Source organism: Cucurbita maxima, unplaced genomic scaffold (genome assembly GCF_002738345.1).
Source record: "Cucurbita maxima cultivar Rimu unplaced genomic scaffold, Cmax_1.0 Cma_Scf00009, whole genome shotgun sequence".
NCBI classification, from domain to species: Eukaryota; Viridiplantae; Streptophyta; class Magnoliopsida; order Cucurbitales; family Cucurbitaceae; genus Cucurbita; species Cucurbita maxima.
The window spans coordinates 3,985,547-4,006,593 of NW_019272025.1; the positions used below are offsets into that span (position 1 = coordinate 3,985,547).

At 37.4% G+C, this 21,047-nt stretch overlaps 5 protein-coding genes across 7 annotated transcripts; 2 read left to right on the top strand and 3 right to left on the bottom strand.

The window, feature by feature from the left end:
* Positions 1-1,360: 1,360 nt before the first annotated feature.
* LOC111483627 (double-stranded RNA-binding protein 2-like) lies at positions 1,361-4,480 on the bottom strand. The gene is made up of 3 exons (XM_023129848.1): positions 4,027-4,480; positions 2,674-2,893; positions 1,361-2,377 (listed from the first exon to the last, which is right to left on the bottom strand). The coding sequence occupies exons 1-3, from the start codon at positions 4,270-4,272 to the stop codon at positions 1,581-1,583; spliced, it is 1,263 nt and encodes a 420-aa protein (XP_022985616.1). The 5' UTR covers positions 4,273-4,480; the 3' UTR covers positions 1,361-1,580.
* Positions 4,481-6,008: 1,528 nt separating this feature from the next.
* Positions 6,009-6,813, bottom strand: LOC111483768. Its single transcript, XM_023130073.1, has one exon. The coding sequence runs from the start codon at positions 6,761-6,763 to the stop codon at positions 6,275-6,277; it is 489 nt and encodes a 162-aa protein (XP_022985841.1). The 5' UTR covers positions 6,764-6,813; the 3' UTR covers positions 6,009-6,274.
* A 4,569-nt stretch (positions 6,814-11,382) lies between these two features.
* Positions 11,383-12,813, top strand: LOC111483751 (aquaporin PIP2-7). The gene is made up of 3 exons (XM_023130054.1): positions 11,383-12,104; positions 12,190-12,330; positions 12,421-12,813. Exons 1-3 carry the CDS (start codon positions 11,502-11,504, stop codon positions 12,532-12,534), a joined length of 858 nt encoding a protein of 285 aa, XP_022985822.1. The 5' UTR covers positions 11,383-11,501; the 3' UTR covers positions 12,535-12,813.
* A 2,065-nt stretch (positions 12,814-14,878) lies between these two features.
* LOC111483972 (proline-rich receptor-like protein kinase PERK12) lies at positions 14,879-18,887 on the top strand. The gene is made up of 2 exons (XM_023130368.1): positions 14,879-15,451; positions 18,799-18,887. The coding sequence occupies exon 1, from the start codon at positions 14,936-14,938 to the stop codon at positions 15,425-15,427; it is 492 nt and encodes a 163-aa protein (XP_022986136.1). The 5' UTR covers positions 14,879-14,935; the 3' UTR covers positions 15,428-15,451; positions 18,799-18,887.
* LOC111483971 lies at positions 15,955-19,624 on the bottom strand. 3 transcript variants are annotated; one of them, XM_023130365.1, is made up of 8 exons: positions 19,314-19,622; positions 18,755-19,240; positions 18,493-18,655; positions 17,980-18,277; positions 17,741-17,813; positions 17,575-17,665; positions 16,667-16,746; positions 15,955-16,458 (listed from the first exon to the last, which is right to left on the bottom strand). In XM_023130365.1, the coding sequence occupies exons 1-8, from the start codon at positions 19,347-19,349 to the stop codon at positions 16,228-16,230; spliced, it is 1,458 nt and encodes a 485-aa protein (XP_022986133.1). In that variant the 5' UTR covers positions 19,350-19,622; the 3' UTR covers positions 15,955-16,227. The 3 variants fall into 3 exon arrangements, with proteins under 3 accessions (XP_022986133.1, XP_022986132.1, XP_022986134.1); XM_023130364.1 differs by having other exon boundaries at positions 17,575-17,671; XM_023130366.1 differs by lacking the exon at positions 15,955-16,458 and having other exon boundaries at positions 16,665-16,746; positions 17,571-17,671; positions 19,314-19,624.
* Between the last annotated feature and the right edge of the window lie 1,423 nt (positions 19,625-21,047).

Consider the following 21,047-nt stretch of genomic DNA (forward strand, 5'->3'; position numbering starts at 1 on the left):
TGGTCCCACTCTTCTAACTTTGCTTCTTTGCCACACTTTTATCACAACACAACTATTGTTTTTTAGAGGCTCTAAAAAGATCAAACTTGGCCAATGCCCCTAATCATATTCCCCATTTCAGGCCTCTGTTGTTTTCACCATATAAAGTAAAAACTCAATGGATAGAGATTGGTGGTTGGGGGAATTGCTCTACCAAATTAAACCATCTTTTATTTCACTCTCCATTCCTCATTTCCCTCTTCTTTTACACACCACACCCTTTACTTTCCTTCCTTCTTAAGCTGAGACTTGATTGATACCTGTTTTCAATCTCCCCACAATTAGCAATAGGATCAAAATCACTTTTGAAAATGTTGTTTTTAGATATTGTTCATCTAAAAGTGTTTCGACGTGTTTTTCAAGTGATTCTTGAGGTGAATTTTCAAGAGTAGAATTTTTAGTCTGTTTGTTTGCTTCCAATATTTTAACCTGAAGAAACCCTACAAAACTCCCATCAATTATGGGTGTTGAAGATTACCATCCTGGGCAATTAGAATGTTTTCAACAATAGTACAAAAACAAAAAAGTAGTTCATGCCAATTCTTTTTCCACCGAATTTGACATGACACTTGACAATTGAAAACCCATTTTGCTGATTCATGTATTGGATCCAAATTTCCCATCGTGGGTCACAGTTATGATTAATCACTTTCTTGTTTTGCATTTTAATACTGATCTTAATGATGAATGTTAATGAGTAATTAAGTTGATTGTTGAAAGTTTTTGGGATTAATATCAGATCAGAACTATGTGTTTTTGCAAATAACTACATAGGATTGCGCTATATCACACTGATCTTCTTTCTTCTAGTTTAGTCCCAGCCATCTTGTCCTTATTTGGGAAGTACGTAGACAAAAAAAAAAGGTAAACTATGGTAATAACAAACTAGAATTAGGTCAATGTTTTAGGCTTCGAATGTTTACAGTTATGATTTGGAGGGTGAAATTATTGTGTTTTATTCCGTCTGGATGAGAAATCCATACTCCCTATCATCCTCTACTTTCAGACAGCTTTCAATGCTTTAGACTAAGACTAAGAATATAATGTAATGATATTTTAATCTTAACCTTATTGCTGGTTGGTTTCATGATTTTGTATCTTTCAATATGTTTTTGTGTTTAAGAATTAAGACCCTTCGTTCCACGTCTTCCTTCCCAATAGAATAGACAGAAAGATGGAGAAGTGATGAAAAAACAATATAAGATTGTAAAAGAAAATACCTGGAAGAGATATGGAGCTCAACCCACTAAATCGTTTTCAACAATTCTAACACTTGCCTTGGCTTTTAGAACCTGCAAAATCAAGGAAACTGAGAAGTTGCGAATGAATGACTTAAATCTTTTGGCAAATGGCAAAATGCGAACGACTTCAGAATTAACATTCTGCTGTGGATACTCACTCGTCTATCTTAAGGCTAACTATTTGGTCATATATGGCAAACACAAAACTGTCGAGACATTACAAAGGAGACTAAAACAGAACATTAATCTAATAACATTAGATGATTTGAGATTATCACATCATATGGTAAAAATGACAATCTATTGGATTATGGGCTGTTTCAGATTTTTAACTGTTTTGGTTTCTTCATCCAAATTGATTGCTTTTGTGTTCTGAGTTTCTGGTACTTGATTAGGAGGCACCGTGAGCGAGACTGGGGTGGAAGCAACTGAATGATCTGCTATCAGGGAATCGGCAGAATCCTCAGTAGCAATGGTTGGAGGATCTTGTTTAGGGACAGTGGGAGACTCTCCTTTGGGAAGAGCAGAGAGTTCCTTTCTTGACAATGGTGGAGGAGCAGCAAAAACTGGAATGGCTTGTCTAATAGAGACAGGAGGGGCAATTCGAATGGGTTGGGAAGGTCGTATCTGGGAGGGAGCCTTCAGGGGTTGTGGGCATGGTGATGCAGAGTAAACAGGCACAGCAGTTCTTATAGTCACAGGTAGTACAATTCCCCGACAAGGCATCCTATATTGTTGAATCGGGACATAAGGAACTGCTCCAGGTGCCGGGAACTTTTGCGGATGACTCCCACAGGCTGTAAGAGGATGTGATGGTAACGTAGTGCTGTTGTTTTTTGTTGGTGGTAGTCTGCTTCGAGGAACTGGTTTTTGGCAAATGAAAGGGAGAATTTTCGATGTGGTTGCAGGGGGAGGATGCTGACTGGTTGCTCTTGGAGTCTGAAATGAAAGTTTCTTTGGGAATGGCATTGGGCCATTTGAGTTAGTCCTGAACGTTTTCTCTTTTAAACAATAGTTTGATAGTGCCCGAGCTATCATAACTTGCTCGGGCTCGTCGCTGCTTTCAACTGCTGATGAACTTGCCGCTTCTTTTGCCACTGGATAGAGGAAACATACGACAAATCATCCACATGTTTAATGACAGACAATCAATATATTAATGAGAATCCAATGCCAAATTCTTCTTCCAAAGATGATCAAGATCCATGTAATATCCAAATTAAAGCACACTAAGTTCATTAAATAAGAATCTTAAAGACTTCTGAGAAAAAATGAATCAGGGGGATGAGGGCTGTCATAGAAAATGGCAATGTATAACATTTTCTGCTAGCTACATGGATCTTCTACGATGGTTTTAAATTTTCAGGAAGAAAAATTCAAAAAACAAACTCACGTTGTTTTAAAGATGACCAAGCTGCCAAGGCTGCATTCTTCTCTGCCTGTTTCTTATTTTTGGCAGGTTCCCCGATGAACGGGATTCCAGCCAATTCTATAGACCCCGTAAAAACAGGCAAATGTCCAAGTCCTGACCTGACTGTTGTATATTGTGGCAACGGAGCCCCGACTCTCTGGGCAATTTCCTGCAAGAGGTTCTTGTAAACCCCTGTTTCGTCCTGATCATAATGATATTACTTAGTCACTAAACCAAAAGGCCTGTGTTCACATATGAATAAATTCAGATAACAAGACAGAAACTATGTTAGGAATTACGACTCTCCACAATGATATGATATTGTCTACTTTGATCATAAGCTCTCATGGCTTTATTTTTTGGTTTTCCAAAAGAACTCATACCAATGAAGATATTTCTTACGGATAAACCCATGATCATTCCTTAAATTAGCCAATGTGGACTCCTTCCCAGCCATCCTCAACAAACAATGCAGAATTGACATCATAGAACGATAAACTTCAACAGCCATCAACTTGAGCAGATCATACAGAGGCTTTCAGGGACGTATAAAGAAAAAGCTAATAGGACAAGTTAAAACATAAATTCTTAATTACCTTCCTCTCGAGATTTCAGTAATTTAAAGCTACAAAGCTAAAATTTCGGCCACTGAATACACTGCATCAAGCAAATTTAATATTACCAACCATCCCCATAGAAAATCCCGCACGCAACTGGTCCCGTAGTGATATTGATAACGACAAAACAAACCCAGGTAGCCATCAATGTTGAGGGCTTCCGTCAGTAACTTTCCTAAAATATACTCTGTTTCTTGAATTTAAAGTCTACAGTAGTCGGCTTCGTCAGAAAAAAACAACTGCGTTAGGAATCCGCTCAGCCATTAGAGGAAAGAAGGGGGGGGGGGAGGTAAGGGTGTTTATGTAATTTCGCATCATGAAAAAGCCAGGTTATCGTAATCGCCGACTCCACTCCGGCCGATAGAGGTCGCAAGCCGGAACGTTCAGGCGTCACCGCTGCGTACGATGAAGCCGTACTCAATAATCGAAGGAAATCAAACCAACTTACGCTGCACGAAGTATCGAAATTCCAATTCTAGCAGATTTTGATCTGCGATAATAGGTTTAAAGACCGGCAAAGGAAATGAGACATGAAACTCGAACATGGCGCGGAAAAATGTCAAGCGACGCAATCTATTCTAGTTCGTAAAAGTTACTGATCATTGAGAAAAGAAGATCAAGAAGAACAATAAAAGTGAAATCCAACATAAAGTAAAACACAATACTCGCAACAACAACAGGAACTTATTCAGAACAATGAATTAGCAAGAATACGCACCAGGATCCGAGCAGCAAGCGAGTGAGATGGACCGCGATTCGCAAGGGAATTGAGAGCAATCTCAGCCGCCGAGTGCTCAGCCTGCCGGAGAGTAGGACAATGGTTAGGGCTTTCAAAAACCTCGCCATTAAAGTTAACGGAGGCTTTGAACCTCGGAGCATGGTCAGGACCTTCCCTAACAGACGAATAAGAAGGAAGATTAAAGCAACTCCTCTGCGCCAACTCTTGGAGCTGGTTCTTGTACATTTCGCCTCCGATTTCAGCTCCCTTCCCGCCGTCAATCACCTATAGAAACGGTAGGCAGAGGCGGAAGAGGTAAACTGACCGCCTCAGTGGTCGCCGGAGAGTGAAGTAGGACGATGGAGAGGATTTCATCGGCCAGAGAGAGATTGGAGTAAAATTTGGAGCGAAATCGAGTGGGTAATTGATTTGTCATTCGATAAAATAATAATAATAATAATAATAATAATAAATAGTTAAGAGATTGAGAATTTATTGTTGCTCTCAGTCAACTGCATGGGATGTGATCTCTTTCAACTATTTCTTTTTTGTTCAATTTTCATAATTAATTAAAAATAGTTTATTATAATTAATTACGGGCTCTTTCTAGATTTACGAACCTTCTCACTAAAGATTCATGATTAAGTAAACTATAAGCTTAATTGAGTTTTCTTTTAATCTTTTCATTAAAAAAAACAAATTAAATTATTATTTAAAACAATTTCAAATTGACTAAGATTAATTTGAAAGCACCTTGTCTCGATCACCCTTTTTGTCTAAGTGCACTTGACTGCGACAGCCCTCTCGATACCTTATATTCGCTCCGTTATTAGTGGTCGATTTCTCGTTGGGTTGACATTTTTCGAATGTGGAAAGTGTTGGATGACAGTCTCACATCGGTTAATTTAAGGAATGGTCATGAGTTTATAATCATTGTCTTCATTGGTACGAAGTCTTTTGGGAAAGCCCAAAACATAGCCATAAATATTTATGTTCAAAGTGGATAATATCATATTATTGCAGAGAGTCCGGTAACACCTTATTTTGTAACGAGAAGGACATAATTGTCAAAAGAATAAAAGCAGCTCAGGAGATAACTATTTGGGCCAATCTGTGATAGGCCCATAATTCAACTATTTGGGCTTTTGGTCCACATATCCTTCAGGATTTGGGCCTACTGGGCCTCTCTTTTGTTTTGAAAATGAATTAGTAATTAATTGTCAATTTATAAACCACATAACCATAATATAGTTTCAAAGTTATGTAATTAAATAAGAAAAATAAAATAAAATAAAAAAAGGAGAAAAACCCATACTTAGAGGGTGGTGGTGAGTTGGTTGCAGATGAAATTTGCGGCGGCGGCGGCGGCGGCGGCAGTTGCGGGGCTGAAGAATTGCTAGAGTTGTCCGACGGAGATCCTGGAATCCATTTCATTTTGGCGATGGAGATGGCAAAAAAAAATTATTTTCGAATTTTTTTTAATGGGTAGCGTTGGTTCTTTATTGCCACGTTGTCTCCTTTTTCCACGTCATCTACTCAATTAACAAGTCACTAGCCACGTCAACTTTTTCCTTTTATCTACTTCTTATTTATATTATATTTAAAGATATTCACGAAAAGGGTGAGGACTAAAATTTTTCATTTTTGTGGGAATTTTTTCTCTATACATTTAAATATATATATATATATATATTCAAAGTGTTTTATATTTATTAATATAATATCGTAATAAATTCAATAATATTTCATATACTTCTTTAAAATCAAAATTTTCAATATTACAATATATCCGTGAATTTTGTTTATATATATATATAAAAGTAAGACAGAACTGAGTAGGGATGGAACACTGTGAATGTAATCACGATCTCCGATCCCATTTAGCTTAATGAAAGAAATCATTTTGTGACACGTGATACAAGATAAGTGAATTTATCGAGTTAATTTAATAGTATTTTAAAAATTAAAACATAAAAATAATATTTATTAAAAGATTATTTTTATTTTTAGAATATGAGGAAAAATATATATTTTGCTTAATACTACACCCATTAATGAAACATCCATTTCCCAGAATCTCGCCAGCTACGCCAATAGGGCAAACGTGAAAATTAAAATTTAAAAAAAAAAAAAAAAAGTAAACGAAGAAGACGACGCGTCGGAGAAATCCTTCCTTCCCAGTTTTTGTTTTGTTTTACGTGCTAAAACTACATGTCGTAAAATTGTGAGGGTTTATTTCTAAGATATTTCAATCCTGGAACCCAGTTTTTTCCCAAATTGCATTTCGGACCCTACTCAGATCTCTCCCTTTCAACGTCCTCCCAATTCCTTCCTGCACCGAAAACGACGCCGTTCTCGACCTCGCCAAAAACTCGTGAGGCGGTACTCTCATTTCCTCGTCGCCGTCGCTTTCCTCCTCCAAATCCCCCTCGTATTCCAAACTCCGCTCCTCTCTATACTCCTCCTTCAGAATCTTCGACCAATCCGGAATATTCACCGGCAGCGACGACGCTCCACCTCCGCCGCCCTCCCCCCGTTTCGACGAACCTTTCTTCGATATCGACGCCGCCGGAGCTGGAGATTTCCGCCTCTCCGGAGACTCCGAACTACCGGGGTTGAAAATGTCCGATTCGTTGAATTCAAACGACAACTCCGACGTGAACGAGTGCGGGCGGCGGTGGTGGCCGGTGAGAAAACGGTAGTCGGAGCGACCGTAACAGCTTTTTCCGGTCGCCATGAGAATCAACGGCTGTTTTTTTTTTTAAACGAATTTCTCTAATCAAAGACCCAAATCGTTGGGGTTCAGATTACATTTGGTTAAGCACTTTTTATAAAGCCTTTGAGGTGGGGAGAGACAACGGTGGGGCCCACGGGGTTTTCATTACTGATAATGGATAAGGCTTTATTATTTTCACTATTCAGTTGTACGTATGAATTGACCAAAAACTCCCTGCGATTTTCATGCAAATGACACTTTGGATATTTCAATTATCCACTCATAATGCTCAATAAAGGATTCTGTGAATCGCACCCCATGATAATCGGGGAAGGACAGCTCGTCGGTGTCAACCGACATGTAAATGAATGGCGTCGATAACAGCCACGTATGAGGTGGAGATTAAGCCTAGCCTATTGTGTCACGCAACTCGGATGGGCCGGGGGAGGGGTATTTTGGGAAGAGGAAAATGGCTGGAGTCAATTTTTGTCGCGACGTGAGTTGGGTTATTTACTTTCTTTTGAAAGACTTGAGATTTGGATAAAGAGGAAAGTTAAAGCAAGAGGGGGAGATTTTCAATTGGATAATTTTTATTATTTTTTATTTTTTATATTAGGTGGAAGAGGACACGTGGCAATATTCTATTGTAGGCGATGGAAGAAGTATGATTGCACGTGATGTAGGCCCCACGCTTGGATCTCGTGCGTTTGCTTGCCAGCTGGCCTCATTACGCTCTTGTCCTCTCACAAATGACACCCCAAAATATCCCCTCCATTTTTCAATATCTCGTTCTTTCTCGTTATCTCACGATAAAATCATTCCTTTTTAATTTTAATGTCGTCATGGGCTTTACTTTCTCAGGCCTGGCTTAAACGTCAATGTACAGGCCCAACATATTGTTGAATTGGGCCTGGGCCCATTTAGAGCTATACACTATGGACCTTTTCGGTTTCCTGGGCTCTGTTCCCAAGATGTCTTTGAATCACAAGCCCAATAATTTACTTACTGTTTTGGGCCCACACCGTATTAGAAACGAGATGACAATAAACGTGAGATGTGTGATGGTTAGATTTTAGCGATGAGTTAAATTAAACATCTATTTGATCTATTAAATTTTAAATTAGATAATTTAATTCAAACTATTAATTTCTTTTTATTTTCGTCCTTCTCGATCATATTGCCATGAGGTATCCCATTCCTGCCACACCTATTTCATTATTCCTTCTCACAAAATTTCCCTATTTATTCCGTCTCCCACCCAATTTATATGACGGAGAAAAAAACGTTCTTCACTCCCTCCCCATTGCTAATTTAAATGAGGAATTTCATTCGTATTCGTCGGTTTAGGGTATCTTTAATCATCCCTGTTGGATGATGAAAGTCCCACATCGGTTAATTTAGGGAATGGTCATGGGTTTATACTCTAAGAATACACTCTCCATTGGTATGAGGCCTTTTGGGAAGCCCAAAGCAAAGCCATGAGAGCTTATGCTCAAAGTGGACAATATCATACCATTGTGGAGAGTCGTGTTTGTCTAACATGGTATCAGAGCCATGCCCTAAACTTAGCCGTGTCAATAGATTGGCAAATCCGTATCAGAGCCATGCCCTAAACTTAGCCGTGTCAATAGATTGAGGTACGAAGGCAGTTTGTTTGCTAAACAAAGGACTCCAAAAGGAGTCAAGCAGCCTCCTCGAAGGTACGAAGGCAGTAAAAAATGACTAAACAAAGGACTCTATCGAACAACGTCTATCACTACAGCTCGCCATACACTTATGCTTTGCACCCAAGCCATGAAACAGAGAATATAAGATAAGATCCGTCTCGAACAGCTAGATAAATTATTTTCTAAATTTTTTTATACCATTAAAAGTAATGCTCTGATACTATGTTAAGAATAAAAATCTCTCATACCATCTTTGTCACTTTTGTTATATACGTATTAGTATACATCATTTCCGCCTAATTTATTTTTATAAAAAAAAAAAATTATTAGGATATCTCTTATTTTTTAAAATTGCCTTACCAATTTTGTTCCACAATTCTTGGAGCATCAAGTTGTTATTACACACAATGAATGGAAGTGTGCAGAAATTAGTCAAATTTTTAAGATTTAAAATAAAATTAAAAATGAATTTATTATGCCCATTTAATTATTAAAAATTTAATTTGCTAAACTTACCTAACCGACCATGTCTGTCACACTCAATTTCGTCTATTTTTACCACTAAATATTTATATTCAAAATGAATTAATACACGACACGTGTCGCTCTATAGCCCACATATTTTCCGAAAAAGAAAAAAAAAACGGTTGAAAATATTGATTTAATTTGTGGATAAGATTGTTTTAGTTTGTGGAATTTGTTGAGTGGGCGGCTAGGATGCTCCATTTTCCGAATTAAACAATTTCAATATATATTATTTTAAATTAAAGTCGGTTTGTATGATTGAATTTGCCACATATTTGAAGCTTTTTAGGGTTTATTATTATTTAAATATTTTAATCAGTTCTAAAAAAATTATAAAAATAATTAATTTATGTGACGTCTGTCGACAATTACTTCAAACTAAATTAACTTTTTTTAATTACAAAAATTAATCCCTTTAAAAATAGTAGAGGTTCAATTATAATTTTTATTTATTTACTTAATGCGTTTCTATATTTTTTAATGGTCTATTTAATCTCTTTGTTTATAAAATTAAATCACGGTTAAATATTAAAATATTAATACCTCTGGTTGCATGTATAAGGTTTAAAATTATCACGGATACATCGTCCGATGTCTGCCTCTAATACCATTTGTAACAACCAAAGTCCACCGTAGATATTGTTTGCTTTGGTTTATTACGTATCGTCATCAATCTCACCGTTTTAGTCCTTGTTGGCACTCCATCTGCTATCTGGCTCTAATACCATTTGTAACAACTCAAGTCTATCTTTAGTAGATATTGTCCATTTTAGCTCGTTACATATCGTCATAATCCTCGCAATTTTAAAACGCGTTTGTTACAAATAGGTTTCCACACTCTAATCAATGTGGGATCTCACAATACACCTCCTTGGAGGGCTAGAGTCCTCGTTGGCACATCGCTAAATGTTTGGTTCTAATACCCTCTTGTTGCATGTAGACATTGTCCGATTCAACCCCTTACGTATCGCTGTCAGCCTCACTGTTTTTAAATGCGTCTACTCGAGAGAGATGTCCATACCCTTTAAGAATGTCGGATCGAGTGAAAATCACTCTAATTAATTAATAAAAAGCTTTAAATAAGTAATGGAAGGATATAAATTAATATTTCTCTAATTATGTATTTTAATATATAATATTATCATGTATTATATTTATTATATAAATTCACATTAAAACGTGAATATTTTATTTACGTAAAATTTAGTCCAGGCATTAATTTCTTTATAATATCTTCATTATCGTCAACATATAAAATTATTTAAAAAAAAATAGAAAATTTGAAATAAGGTATAGTAGTGGTTGGACTAAATGATTGGTAATTAAAAACATAAGAATTAAACAATTAAAAAAATGGAAAATTGGAAATTAGGTGCACATTCCAGATAAGTTTATCTGGCTAATCGTCACCTAACAATAATTTACGATAAATTAATTAAATTTATATTTGCTGTCATTTCTTTAAACCAGAAAATACAGACAACAAATACCGAATAATAATAATAATAATAATAATAATAAAAGTAATAAAAATTGATACTAATTATTTTTTGGGGAGTTAATAGTAATGTTGGAATGAATAAAATTTTTTAATTTTTTTAATATTTATATGATTATCAAATATTTTATTTTATAATTATGTCATAGCTCATTTAAATATTTATTGGAGTTAGAAATAAAAGTTGTTAAAAGGTAAAATATAAATTAATAAAAAAATAATATGTAACAAAGTAAATAAAATGACAACAAAATGGCGCTAGAATGCCATATTTAATTAGTTATTTATTATTTTTTTTTAAAAAAAGAACAAAAAACAAAACAAAAGAACATATTTAAAAAAACTCCAAATATGTATAATATAAAGCAGAGGGTTTTGTTTGTATGTTTTGCGTTCATGTCCATATTCGTGAGCGTGGGGGGGCGGGGATGATGCGAATTTACCAATTTGCCCCTGAGTGATTAAGACATGCGTAAAACAGCAAAGATCCGTTGGATTGGTTTTGTAAGATAGCTAAATAGCCGTTGAATAATGAAGACTTTTTATTTTTTAAAAGACCGAAAAAAAAAAAAGTAATGTAATTTTGTTTAATAAATTCAAATTTCTATAAAAAAATGCTATTAAAATTATTTGAATGAAATTAAAAAATTAATATAATGGAATTTTAAGACTTTATTGAATAGTTAAAAAATAATAATAAAAAGAAAAAAAAGAAAAGGCGGTAAGGGGTCCATTTCCAATCTTACCCTCACAATAACTCTATCAGGAGTCGTTGAAGGCGGGAAGTGGGGCCCAGTGCAAGCGAAATCAAGCTCATTTGGGCGGTCCATAATTAATCCTATTCTTTCCTTAATTTCATTATCATTATCACATCACTCTCTCACTAAACATTACATTACACATTTAATTATAATTAACTCTCACTAATCATAATTCATACCCATCCCCCGTCTCCTTCCTTCTGGTACTTTCTTCCCTTGTCCTTAAATACCCTTCCCCTCCTCTTCCCATTCTCATCGCCACACTTCCCGATTCATCGCCGATTACNCTATCTGAACCTCTGTTAAGCATGGCGAAGGACGTTGAAGCAGCCGAGCAAGGCGAATTCCACGGCAAGGACTACCAAGACCCACCCCCCGCCCCTCTAATCGACCCCGACGAGCTCACCAAATGGTCCCTTTACCGAGCCGCCATCGCCGAGTTCATCGCTACTCTTCTCTTCCTTTACGTCACCGTTTTGACCGTCATCGGCTACTCCCACCAAAGCGACCCTAACGTCTCCAAAGACCCATGTAACGGCGTCGGAATCCTCGGCATCGCCTGGGCCTTCGGCGGCATGATCTTCATCCTCGTTTACTGCACCGCCGGTATCTCCGGTGGCCACATTAACCCAGCTGTCACTTTCGGCCTCTTCTTGGCTCGTAAGGTGTCCCTCGTTCGGGCTTTGTTGTACATCATTGCTCAATGTGCCGGCGCTATCTGCGGCTGTGGCTTGGTCAAAGCCTTCCAGTCGGCCTACTATGTTAGGTATAACGGCGGCGCTAATATGCTCGCCGACGGTTACAACAAAGGCACTGGTTTGGGAGCTGAAATCATCGGTACATTTGTTCTTGTTTACACTGTCTTCTCCGCCACTGATCCCAAGAGAAACGCTAGAGATTCCCATGTTCCTGTATGTACAACAAACCCACCCCTGTTTTTTAAACCCTCCCCTGTTTTCATCTTCTTCAACTAACCAATACTCTGTTTTCTTCAAGGTCTTGGCGCCACTCCCAATTGGATTTGCAGTGTTCATGGTTCACTTGGCTACAATCCCCATCACTGGAACTGGTATTAACCCAGCAAGAAGCTTCGGAGCTGCTGTCATATTCAACACAGAGAAGGCCTGGGATGATCAAGTAATCCATCAATTTCATTAATTCAAACCTTCTTTCCTCTGTAATCATCAAATAATTAATGGGTTTTTGTTTGTTTCTTGTGTTCTTCAGTGGATTTTCTGGGTTGGGCCATTCATCGGAGCTGCCATTGCTGCCATTTACCACCAGTATGTTCTCAGAGCTGGCGCCATTAAAGCTCTTGGATCCTTCAGAAGCAACGCTTGAAAAAGCATATTCAATTAAGAAGATTGTGTATTGTTTTTGTTCTTGTTCTTGTTCTTGTTTATTATGATTATTAGTGATGGTGGAATTGGATCTCTCAAATTGTCGCTGCCTTCATCCCAGCCTCCCCTGCCTCGCCGGAGTTCATCAAGAACATCAATTATTAGCACTGGAAATTGTACATATTTCCACTCCCACCGTTGTTGCCTTGCCGTCTTTTGTTTTGTGTTTTGTTCTTATCCTTTGTTTTATTAATAAAAGAATCTCCTTTATTATAATTAATATCTCTGTTTAATGCTAATTATAATTAAAGTATTAATTTTGAGCTAAGAGGATTACTTAAAAAATCCCAGCTTTGAAAACGACAGCACATGGATTAGAATCGACGGGAACTTGTGGCGGAGGTCGTAGTGGGTTCTGGAATTCTTATCCATAGCAATTAAATAAATTAAATAATAATAATAATACCCAAAAATTTTATAAAGCTAAGTTTATTATACACTAAATGTGTCACATAATCTTATCTTTAAATAATAATAATACCCAAAAATTTTATAAAGCTAAGTTTATTATACACTAAATGTGTCACATAATCTTATCTTTAAACCGGTTATGATTTCATTTTATTAGTAGGTGAGGTCTAGCTGTTATATTATATGGTTTAATTGAGCTAAGGTAATGACAAAATGGGCAATTTAATTTAAACTAATTTAGTGGTAGAGTTGCCTTTTAGAGGACCTACCAACTACCTTTAAACTTTATATTTGGCATGATGATTGTATTATTATTTTGTGACAGCGATTCAAATATTCCTTTTTTTTTTTTTTTTTCTCGAGTATTTATTGACCTTCGTGTTTTCTTTTCTAGAATTATCTGGAGTCGTTGTCACTTACATGAAAAAAAAAAAGGCGTTTGTTTTGTAGGCAGGCACTAGAGATGAGGGTAATATTGTAAAATCAATATCCATATTCGACGACAGTTGCAGTGTTTCGTGTGAAGGATGGGTATGTAAATGAATCGAGACAGTACTTGAGTGAGAGTAATCTCGAGTATATAAAGTTTTTGTTAAATAATTAAAGTCAAAGTAGATAAGGTGAATGTAATTGCTCAAGTCCACCCTTAGCAAATATTGTCTTTTTGGGCTTTCCTTTTGTACTTTTCTTCAAGATTTTAAAATTGTGAGGCTGATAACTATATGTAACAATCCCACAGTGTGTTTGGAATGCTACAAATGGTATCAGAGTCAATCACTAGACAATGTGAGACACTAGTCGAAGTAGGGCTATACCCTCCCCCTAATAGACGCGTTTTAAAAATCGTGAGATTGACGACGATATGTAACGGGTTAAAGCGGACAATATCTACTAGGGCTAAATCTGTGTTGGTATTAATAACTATGCTTTTAGAGAATGTCGAGGTAATTAGACTCATTTAGGTGTATATTATACCTAATAAGAAATTATAAATTATACCTAATAAGAAAGAACCAAAGTCGCAACTTTTAGGGATGGCCCTAGCGGTTAGTGGCTAGTAGTGCCCTCCAATCTTACAAGATGCCCTAAAGATTCACGTGGATGGGACATTGCTAGGTCACTCCTCGACGGTCCAGTTGGATCAACTGTTTTTGCCAGCTCACCTGTGGGGCCCCTCTTGTCTCAGATAGGATTACATTTTCTTCTGCCCTTTTTGGGAAATTATCGTGCCAGTTCATTCACAATGCTCCACCATATTAGTAATATATATTCAAGATTGTACTTATATATTTTTTTTTCATTATATAATTTAAAAAAAAAAACTTAAAATTGCCATCTACATTAATTTATTTTATTCCAGTATATAAATTCTAAAAATATGTTAACGAGCAATCTTGAGAATATAATAATTAAAAAATACTTAAAATAATTGAAAGTCACGGTGTATAATTTAAAAAATTTTAAATTATTTTTTAAAATTATATAAAATTACAAAATGATAGAAGTTTTAGACACTATGTATTCAGGCCCACGTGAATTGGGTTGACCAGTCTTACTGGATCAAATGAGCCGGCCCATAAAAAAAGCCCAAACATCAAATGCAAAGTGTAATATTTTAAAATTTAAAATAAAAAAAATGTATTTATAATTTTACTAAATAATAATAATAATAATAAAGAGAGTAATTACTAATTTCCACCGCTAGGAGTCAATTATATTTCAACCGGCGCGGATCCAGTGGTCCTATCACTATAAATTTTGTTTTTTTTTTCAAAAAAACAGTTGTACGTGGCGTTCTATCATTGGCTCATTTGTATCTTTTCCGCCTTCTTCTTCAACCGCTTTATATACTGCTGCTTGGCTCTTTTCCGCCTTCTTCTGACGCACATTCCCTCTTTTTTGATTCTCAAATCTCTGAGATTCTTCTGAAAATGGCGAAATTCATTGCTTTCTGTTGTTGTCTTCTTTTGATGAACGTCGCTTTCTCTTTGGAACAAACGGAGGAAGTTCCGCCATCTTCACCCCCTGAATCTGCTGTAAGTTTTCCTCCACTGTCCTCTCCTATTCCATTTCCTCACGTTCCGGCGAGTTCACCGGTGGAATCGCCTTTGCACTCTCCTCCTGCGCCTCCGCCCTCAGATCTCGTTCCCAGTCCATCTCCTGCGCGTGTTCCTTCTCCGTCACCGAATCTGGCCCCAACGCCAGCGGCCGATAGCGATTTCCGTAACAGCATTTCTAATAACGGTGGAGTAGAGTCAGAATCCTCCAAAGGAGGGATGAATGGAGGAAAGAAGGCTGGAATTGCAGTTGGAGTGATTGCCGCAGCTTGTTTCGTTGGAATAGGAGGAATCGTGTACAAGAAGCGCCAAGACAACATTCGTCGATCTCAGTACGGGAACGCTGCTAGATCTTCGTTCTTATGAGTTACGAGGAACTGAATGTCGATGGTATGGAATTCTTTGTATTAGAAGAGGATAGCATTTCTATTGAGTAAATAGCATTATCATTTTATTTTGATTAACTCATTGTCCAGGAGGTTGCTAGTAGCACTTCGTTTTATTGACTAATTCTGAATAGCATTGTGTGATTATTCTTTTCATACGATAGTTTGTAGATTCTTGATCATTCAGTCGGCACTGCCGCCTCACTTATCACTTGTTTAATTGCTCAGAAATTTTGGGAATTCTATGCCTGTAGTTTTTACGTAAATTATCAGCGAGGTTTCAATTTTCTCGATCTCCAATCGATTCTAGGAGAACCTGTGATTCAATTCTGCAAACTTCATAGGAACATAATTTCTAGGGTTCATTGTTTACATTTGCTAGCATACATTTATTTTAGCTTAAGAAACATAAATTATTCCCATCGAAAGCGAAATCAACCTCACCACAATGATTAAATCTCAACTTTTTAAAATTAGAGAGACAATCTTGGCACGAACATGGTAAGGTTTAATCAAGAAAAGTATCACGAGAAAGCCACATATTTATGTGGGATGCATTTATGAGAATGCTATAGACCAGATTCACTCTCTGGTTGTGTTGTGTTCCTATTATATCCACAAACTTGATACAAGTTGACAACTTCCAGAACCACGGCATAAAGTCTATACAAGGGAACTATGGTTCAGAAAACTCTCCACCTACAGTCCTTTTACATGTAATGAAAACCATACACAATAGATCAAACAATAACATAACTCATTTTGGCCAACACTGTTTCTTCACACAACTGTGTGATGCTGGCGGGGTATAGCATTGTGCAGTGAACTTATAGCTATAGACGATCGTACCGGTTGTGCTATTCTCTGAGAGTCGAGGTGCTGTTGTGTTGTTGGAAGCCACCATCGTCTTCTCCATCTTAAAAACTCAACAATAATTGAACTTCCACTCATGATGATGCCAAGCCCAGTTAATGTAGCCAGTATGATAGCCAAAACTGCTTGGACACCAACCTGTAAGCCATTCTAAAACTCATCTCCAAGATCTAACCGAAAAGAAGTATTAAATCAAAGCAGTCTAACATAGAGGGGATTGATGAAAACATTATTAGAATTAGTTTTCAGATTGGTTCATACAATAAGTGATGCAGAAGATACCCAATCCCTGCTAACAAAGCTATGCAGTTCAAATTAATGGAAAGTCGATAGCTTGAGCTCTCACCACGGAGTAAAATATGTGCGAGAAGAGAACCACCATAGCAAATTGAACTGTTGCATATACCCATACAAATCTTCTATTCACTACAAACAAAGAAGTTTTTTAGGATTGATTACTAAATAACAGTCTAGAATAGCAACAGATTGTCACAGAAGAATCCCAAAGTGCAGCTATCAGATAGTTCACATAACAATTAAGCCGAGTCAAAAGAGTGAGTGTTTCGGGCTCGTTGAATATCAGTGTAATGTGATATGTTGAGGATTATTGGGAGTGAGTCCCACATTGGTTAATTTAGTGGAAGATCATGGGTTTATAAGTGAGGAATACTATCTCCATTGATATGAGGCCTTTTGGAGAAGCCCAAAACAAAGCCACGAGAGCTTATGCTCAAAGTGGACAATATCATACCATTGTGGAAGCTCGTGATTCCTAACATGGTATCAGAGCCATGCTCTAAACTTAACCATGTCAATAGAATCCTCAAATATCGAAAAAAGAATTGTGAGCCTCGAAGGTGTAGTCAAATGTGACTAAAGTGTCGAACAAAGGGTGTATTTTGTTCGAGGGCTCCAGAGAAAGGAGTCGGGCCTTGATTAAGGGGAGGCTATTCGAGAGCTCTATAAGCCTCAATATAGTGTACTTTGTTCGAGGGGAGGATTGTTGAGGATTATTGGGAGTGAGTCCCACGTTGGTTAATTTAGTGGAAGATCATGGGTTTATAAGTGAGGAATACTATCTCCATTGGTACGAGACCTTTTGGGGAAGCCCAAAGCAAAGCCTTGAGAGCTTATACTCAAAGTGAACAATATCATACCATTGTGGAGAGTCGTGATTCCTAACCTGATAACTAGCGAATACAAATTGAAAAGATGATGCCTTAGCAATATAGAATAGGGCTAGAGCTAACCTACCCATAGTTGAGGAGGTCATTGATGAGAGTAGACCCAAAACGCAAGAAAATGGAAGTGAAATGGCAATTGCACTGGTGCCCATTTTTGCAACCTGCATCTGAACATATTACAGAAGACGTGACAAATGATGGATTTAAACTCAAAACTTCATAGTTGCTACTCTTACCAGTAGTTGCTCAAGAAAGCAGAAGTAGGCTAGTATGCTAACAATCACGAGCACGGGAAACTCCTGCCAGACCCTGACTTATTCAAAGACATTAGATATTAGTCTTATCTATGGCATGTAAGACATAGAAACGAAGAGTCGACGTTTAGCTCTAGCCCTATTCTATGCTGAATTGGACGAAACTCGGAGCAATGCTGTACTTAACACTTCAAAATCTATAACCACAGATAGTTGCTGACCTATATCCATTAACATTGTCCTGCTGAGTTCTAGCTGCTCCAAACACTTGAGTTCGAATGCTCTGGACCTTTAACAAAGTTACAGGAAGGTTTTGAACCTCTTTCTTGCAAACGTCGCACGTTTTGTTTCCCTTGATACTAAACCATTTAACTGCACATTCTTGGTGAGCCAGAGCAAGTGCACCTTTGCAGCTACATTCCATCTTTAGAGTCTCACCTCCTTCACACAATTCAACCATGCAGATTCTGCAAACAGCGTCTTCTTCAGAGATGTCTTCACCATTGGAATCTTTATTTTCTGGACCATGAGATTGAAATGAGATTGACATCTTCTAAAATATTGGATTTAAGAGAGTTGTTTACCCTTAAATGTTGACAGAACAAGAGACCGTACATGCTTTTTTTCTTCCCAGCAAAATCATTGGATACTATAGGATCAATGAGTATATAATTACCACCTCTTTCCTGTAACTAAATGGAAACAAAACAGTGTGTGAAGTCTGGCCAGTTTACCTATTTCTACTGTTGTAGAAGTATTCAATGTCAAATCCCCTTCCTTTGGTCGTGGGGTCGACGGAATTACACGAAAAAATGAATCAGTCCTCCTTATGCTTCTTCCCTTGTTATTGGCTGGAAGAGAAAGGGAGCGAGATATCCGTTTCTGAGATCCTCTTCTCTGCACAATAAAATTGCAGTCTTTGTCAGGTACTTGGTAATGCTATATGATAATTCAGCTTCAGTGCTTAATAAAACTCAAATTAGCATGTGTGCTTACTACTGATTCCTGTTCACTCCCCTTGTTGTTTTCATCATGTGTAGATTCTGGATTATAATGAGCTATAGGAGTTACAGGTAGTGATGAAGCTTGCTGCTTCAACCTAGGAGTAAAGATTGTGGCCATGGACAAGGGCTTTGAAGCTTTAGCCTTCTCTTGTTTCCCTGCAGACGAAGAAGCCTCAGAAACGAGGCTAGACATCGCCTCGACGTCCGAGGAACTTCGGTATATGAAGCTAAGTTTAGGAAAGATAGTCTTGATGGATGATTTGCCTCTGGATGAAGAAGATGGCCCTGAAGATATAGCATCTGAAGAAGAGGTTGGTGTTAACATAAAATTCACTTTCCTAGGTGTAGGACTTGATGTTTGAGCTGTTTTTATTGCAACAAAATCCGGTGTCCGAGAAGGTATCTCAAGAACAAGATTCCTTCTCTTCCAATGGTTAACATGAGAGGTTCCCTCCGTTGTCCCAGCCAAGTCCCCGCCCTGAAAAACACCAGACTAGTTACATAGAACATAGAAGAAGATCGAAAACACACAGAAACAGAGAAGAAAATACCTTATGTAGACTATCTGGAACTGTCCCATCACTCATCTTATGTTCTTTGTTGGTAGAGAGTAAAACCAGAACAAGTCTGTGTTCCCTGAAAATCAAGCAAAGAGAGACATGGAGACGGAGGAGGAGGAGACCCTATGCCTTAGCCTTTGGAGGAGGAGATTCGCTGAGTAAATAAGGGAAAGGGAATCGTGAGGATGGGTGGGAATTGTGGCCTACTACCCACTTCCGCCCACCTCCCTTGACACTCCAGACTCAACTAAACCCACCTTTAGAATCCAATTCTCTCAAAGTTAGTAGCTTCAATCTTCCATGGTTGGATGATGGATGATGAAAGTCCCACGTCGATTAGTTTAGGGAATTATCATGAGTTTATAATCAACGAATACTCTCTCCATTGGTATGAGACCAAAGCAAAGCCACGAGAGTTTATGCTCAAAGTGGATAATATCATACAATTGTAGAGAGTCGTGTTTGTCTAATCTGGTATCAGAGCGGAGGCGTACTTTGTTTGAGGGGAGGATTTGAATGATGAAAGTCTCACATCGACTAATACTCTCTCCATTGATATGAGGCCTTTTGAGGAAATACAAAGCAAAGTCATGAGAGCTTATACTCAAAGTAGACAATATCATACCATTGTAGAGAGTCGTGTTCGTCTAACTAGTATAAAAGTTGTTTCCTACCTTACCACTACCTAACCAACCTATGTTTTGAATTTGTGATAGTGACGGAGTGAATTAGTTCATTAATTCTTCTTAGTGGTCTGAAATGAATAAAGTATGAAAAGGGACAGGAAAACCGAACGAATCTCTTTGAGTTGAGACCTCATTATTATTATTATTAAGATCAACTATTTATATTTGCAGCCATTCTTCAAGTGTTATGATTGTGCTGACCTTGTCCAATCAAAGGCACTTCCCATGCTGTCCCCCCTATTGTTTTATATATATATATATATATATGCCTTAGAAAAATGATTGGCTAAATTATATATATATTATATATATATTCTTTTAAATGTTGCGACACTTGCTACCCTGTCATGAATGTTTGAAAATTAAGTAGAAATACTTCAGAATTTCAAAAGAAAATAGAGACAAGTGGGTCACTGCCACGTCATTTTATGTATTAATTTTCGTTTAAAAATACATTTTCCATTTTTTAAAAATTGCATTCTTATATCAGAGAGAGTAACCCTCCTCCGCTCAACATTTTTATATCTATTTATTTAGTTTTGCCCAAAACTCTGTGGCATAAAGAAGACATAGCAGTCTCACATGGTTTATCAGTTTATGAGAAATTGGCATACAAAAGCAAGAATCTTCATACTTTATAGACCTCTTCTTATGCCCCTATTCACAAACGTCCTTCGATGCTTCAATCGTTAAGACCCGTTCGGTCCAAACTTTAGCTTAACCTGCGCTCGAACCGAACCCATTTGTTGCTTAGACTCCACAATCCTAAAATACTCGACTGGTTGTAACAAAGAGGACAGTAACAAGAACGCCAAGAAGCATTTAGAGGAAAATGAGAAATTTAACAAGAATAGAGCCATTTGAATTCCAGAAATAACAGTAATGGATTTATAACCGTCCAAGTCCACCGTCAGTGGATATTATCCTTTTTGAGCTTTTTCCTTTCGAGCTTCCTCTTAAGGGTTTTAAAATGCGTGTGCTAGGGAGAAGTTTCCACACCCTTATAAATGGTGTTTCGTTCTCCTCCCCAACCTCTCAG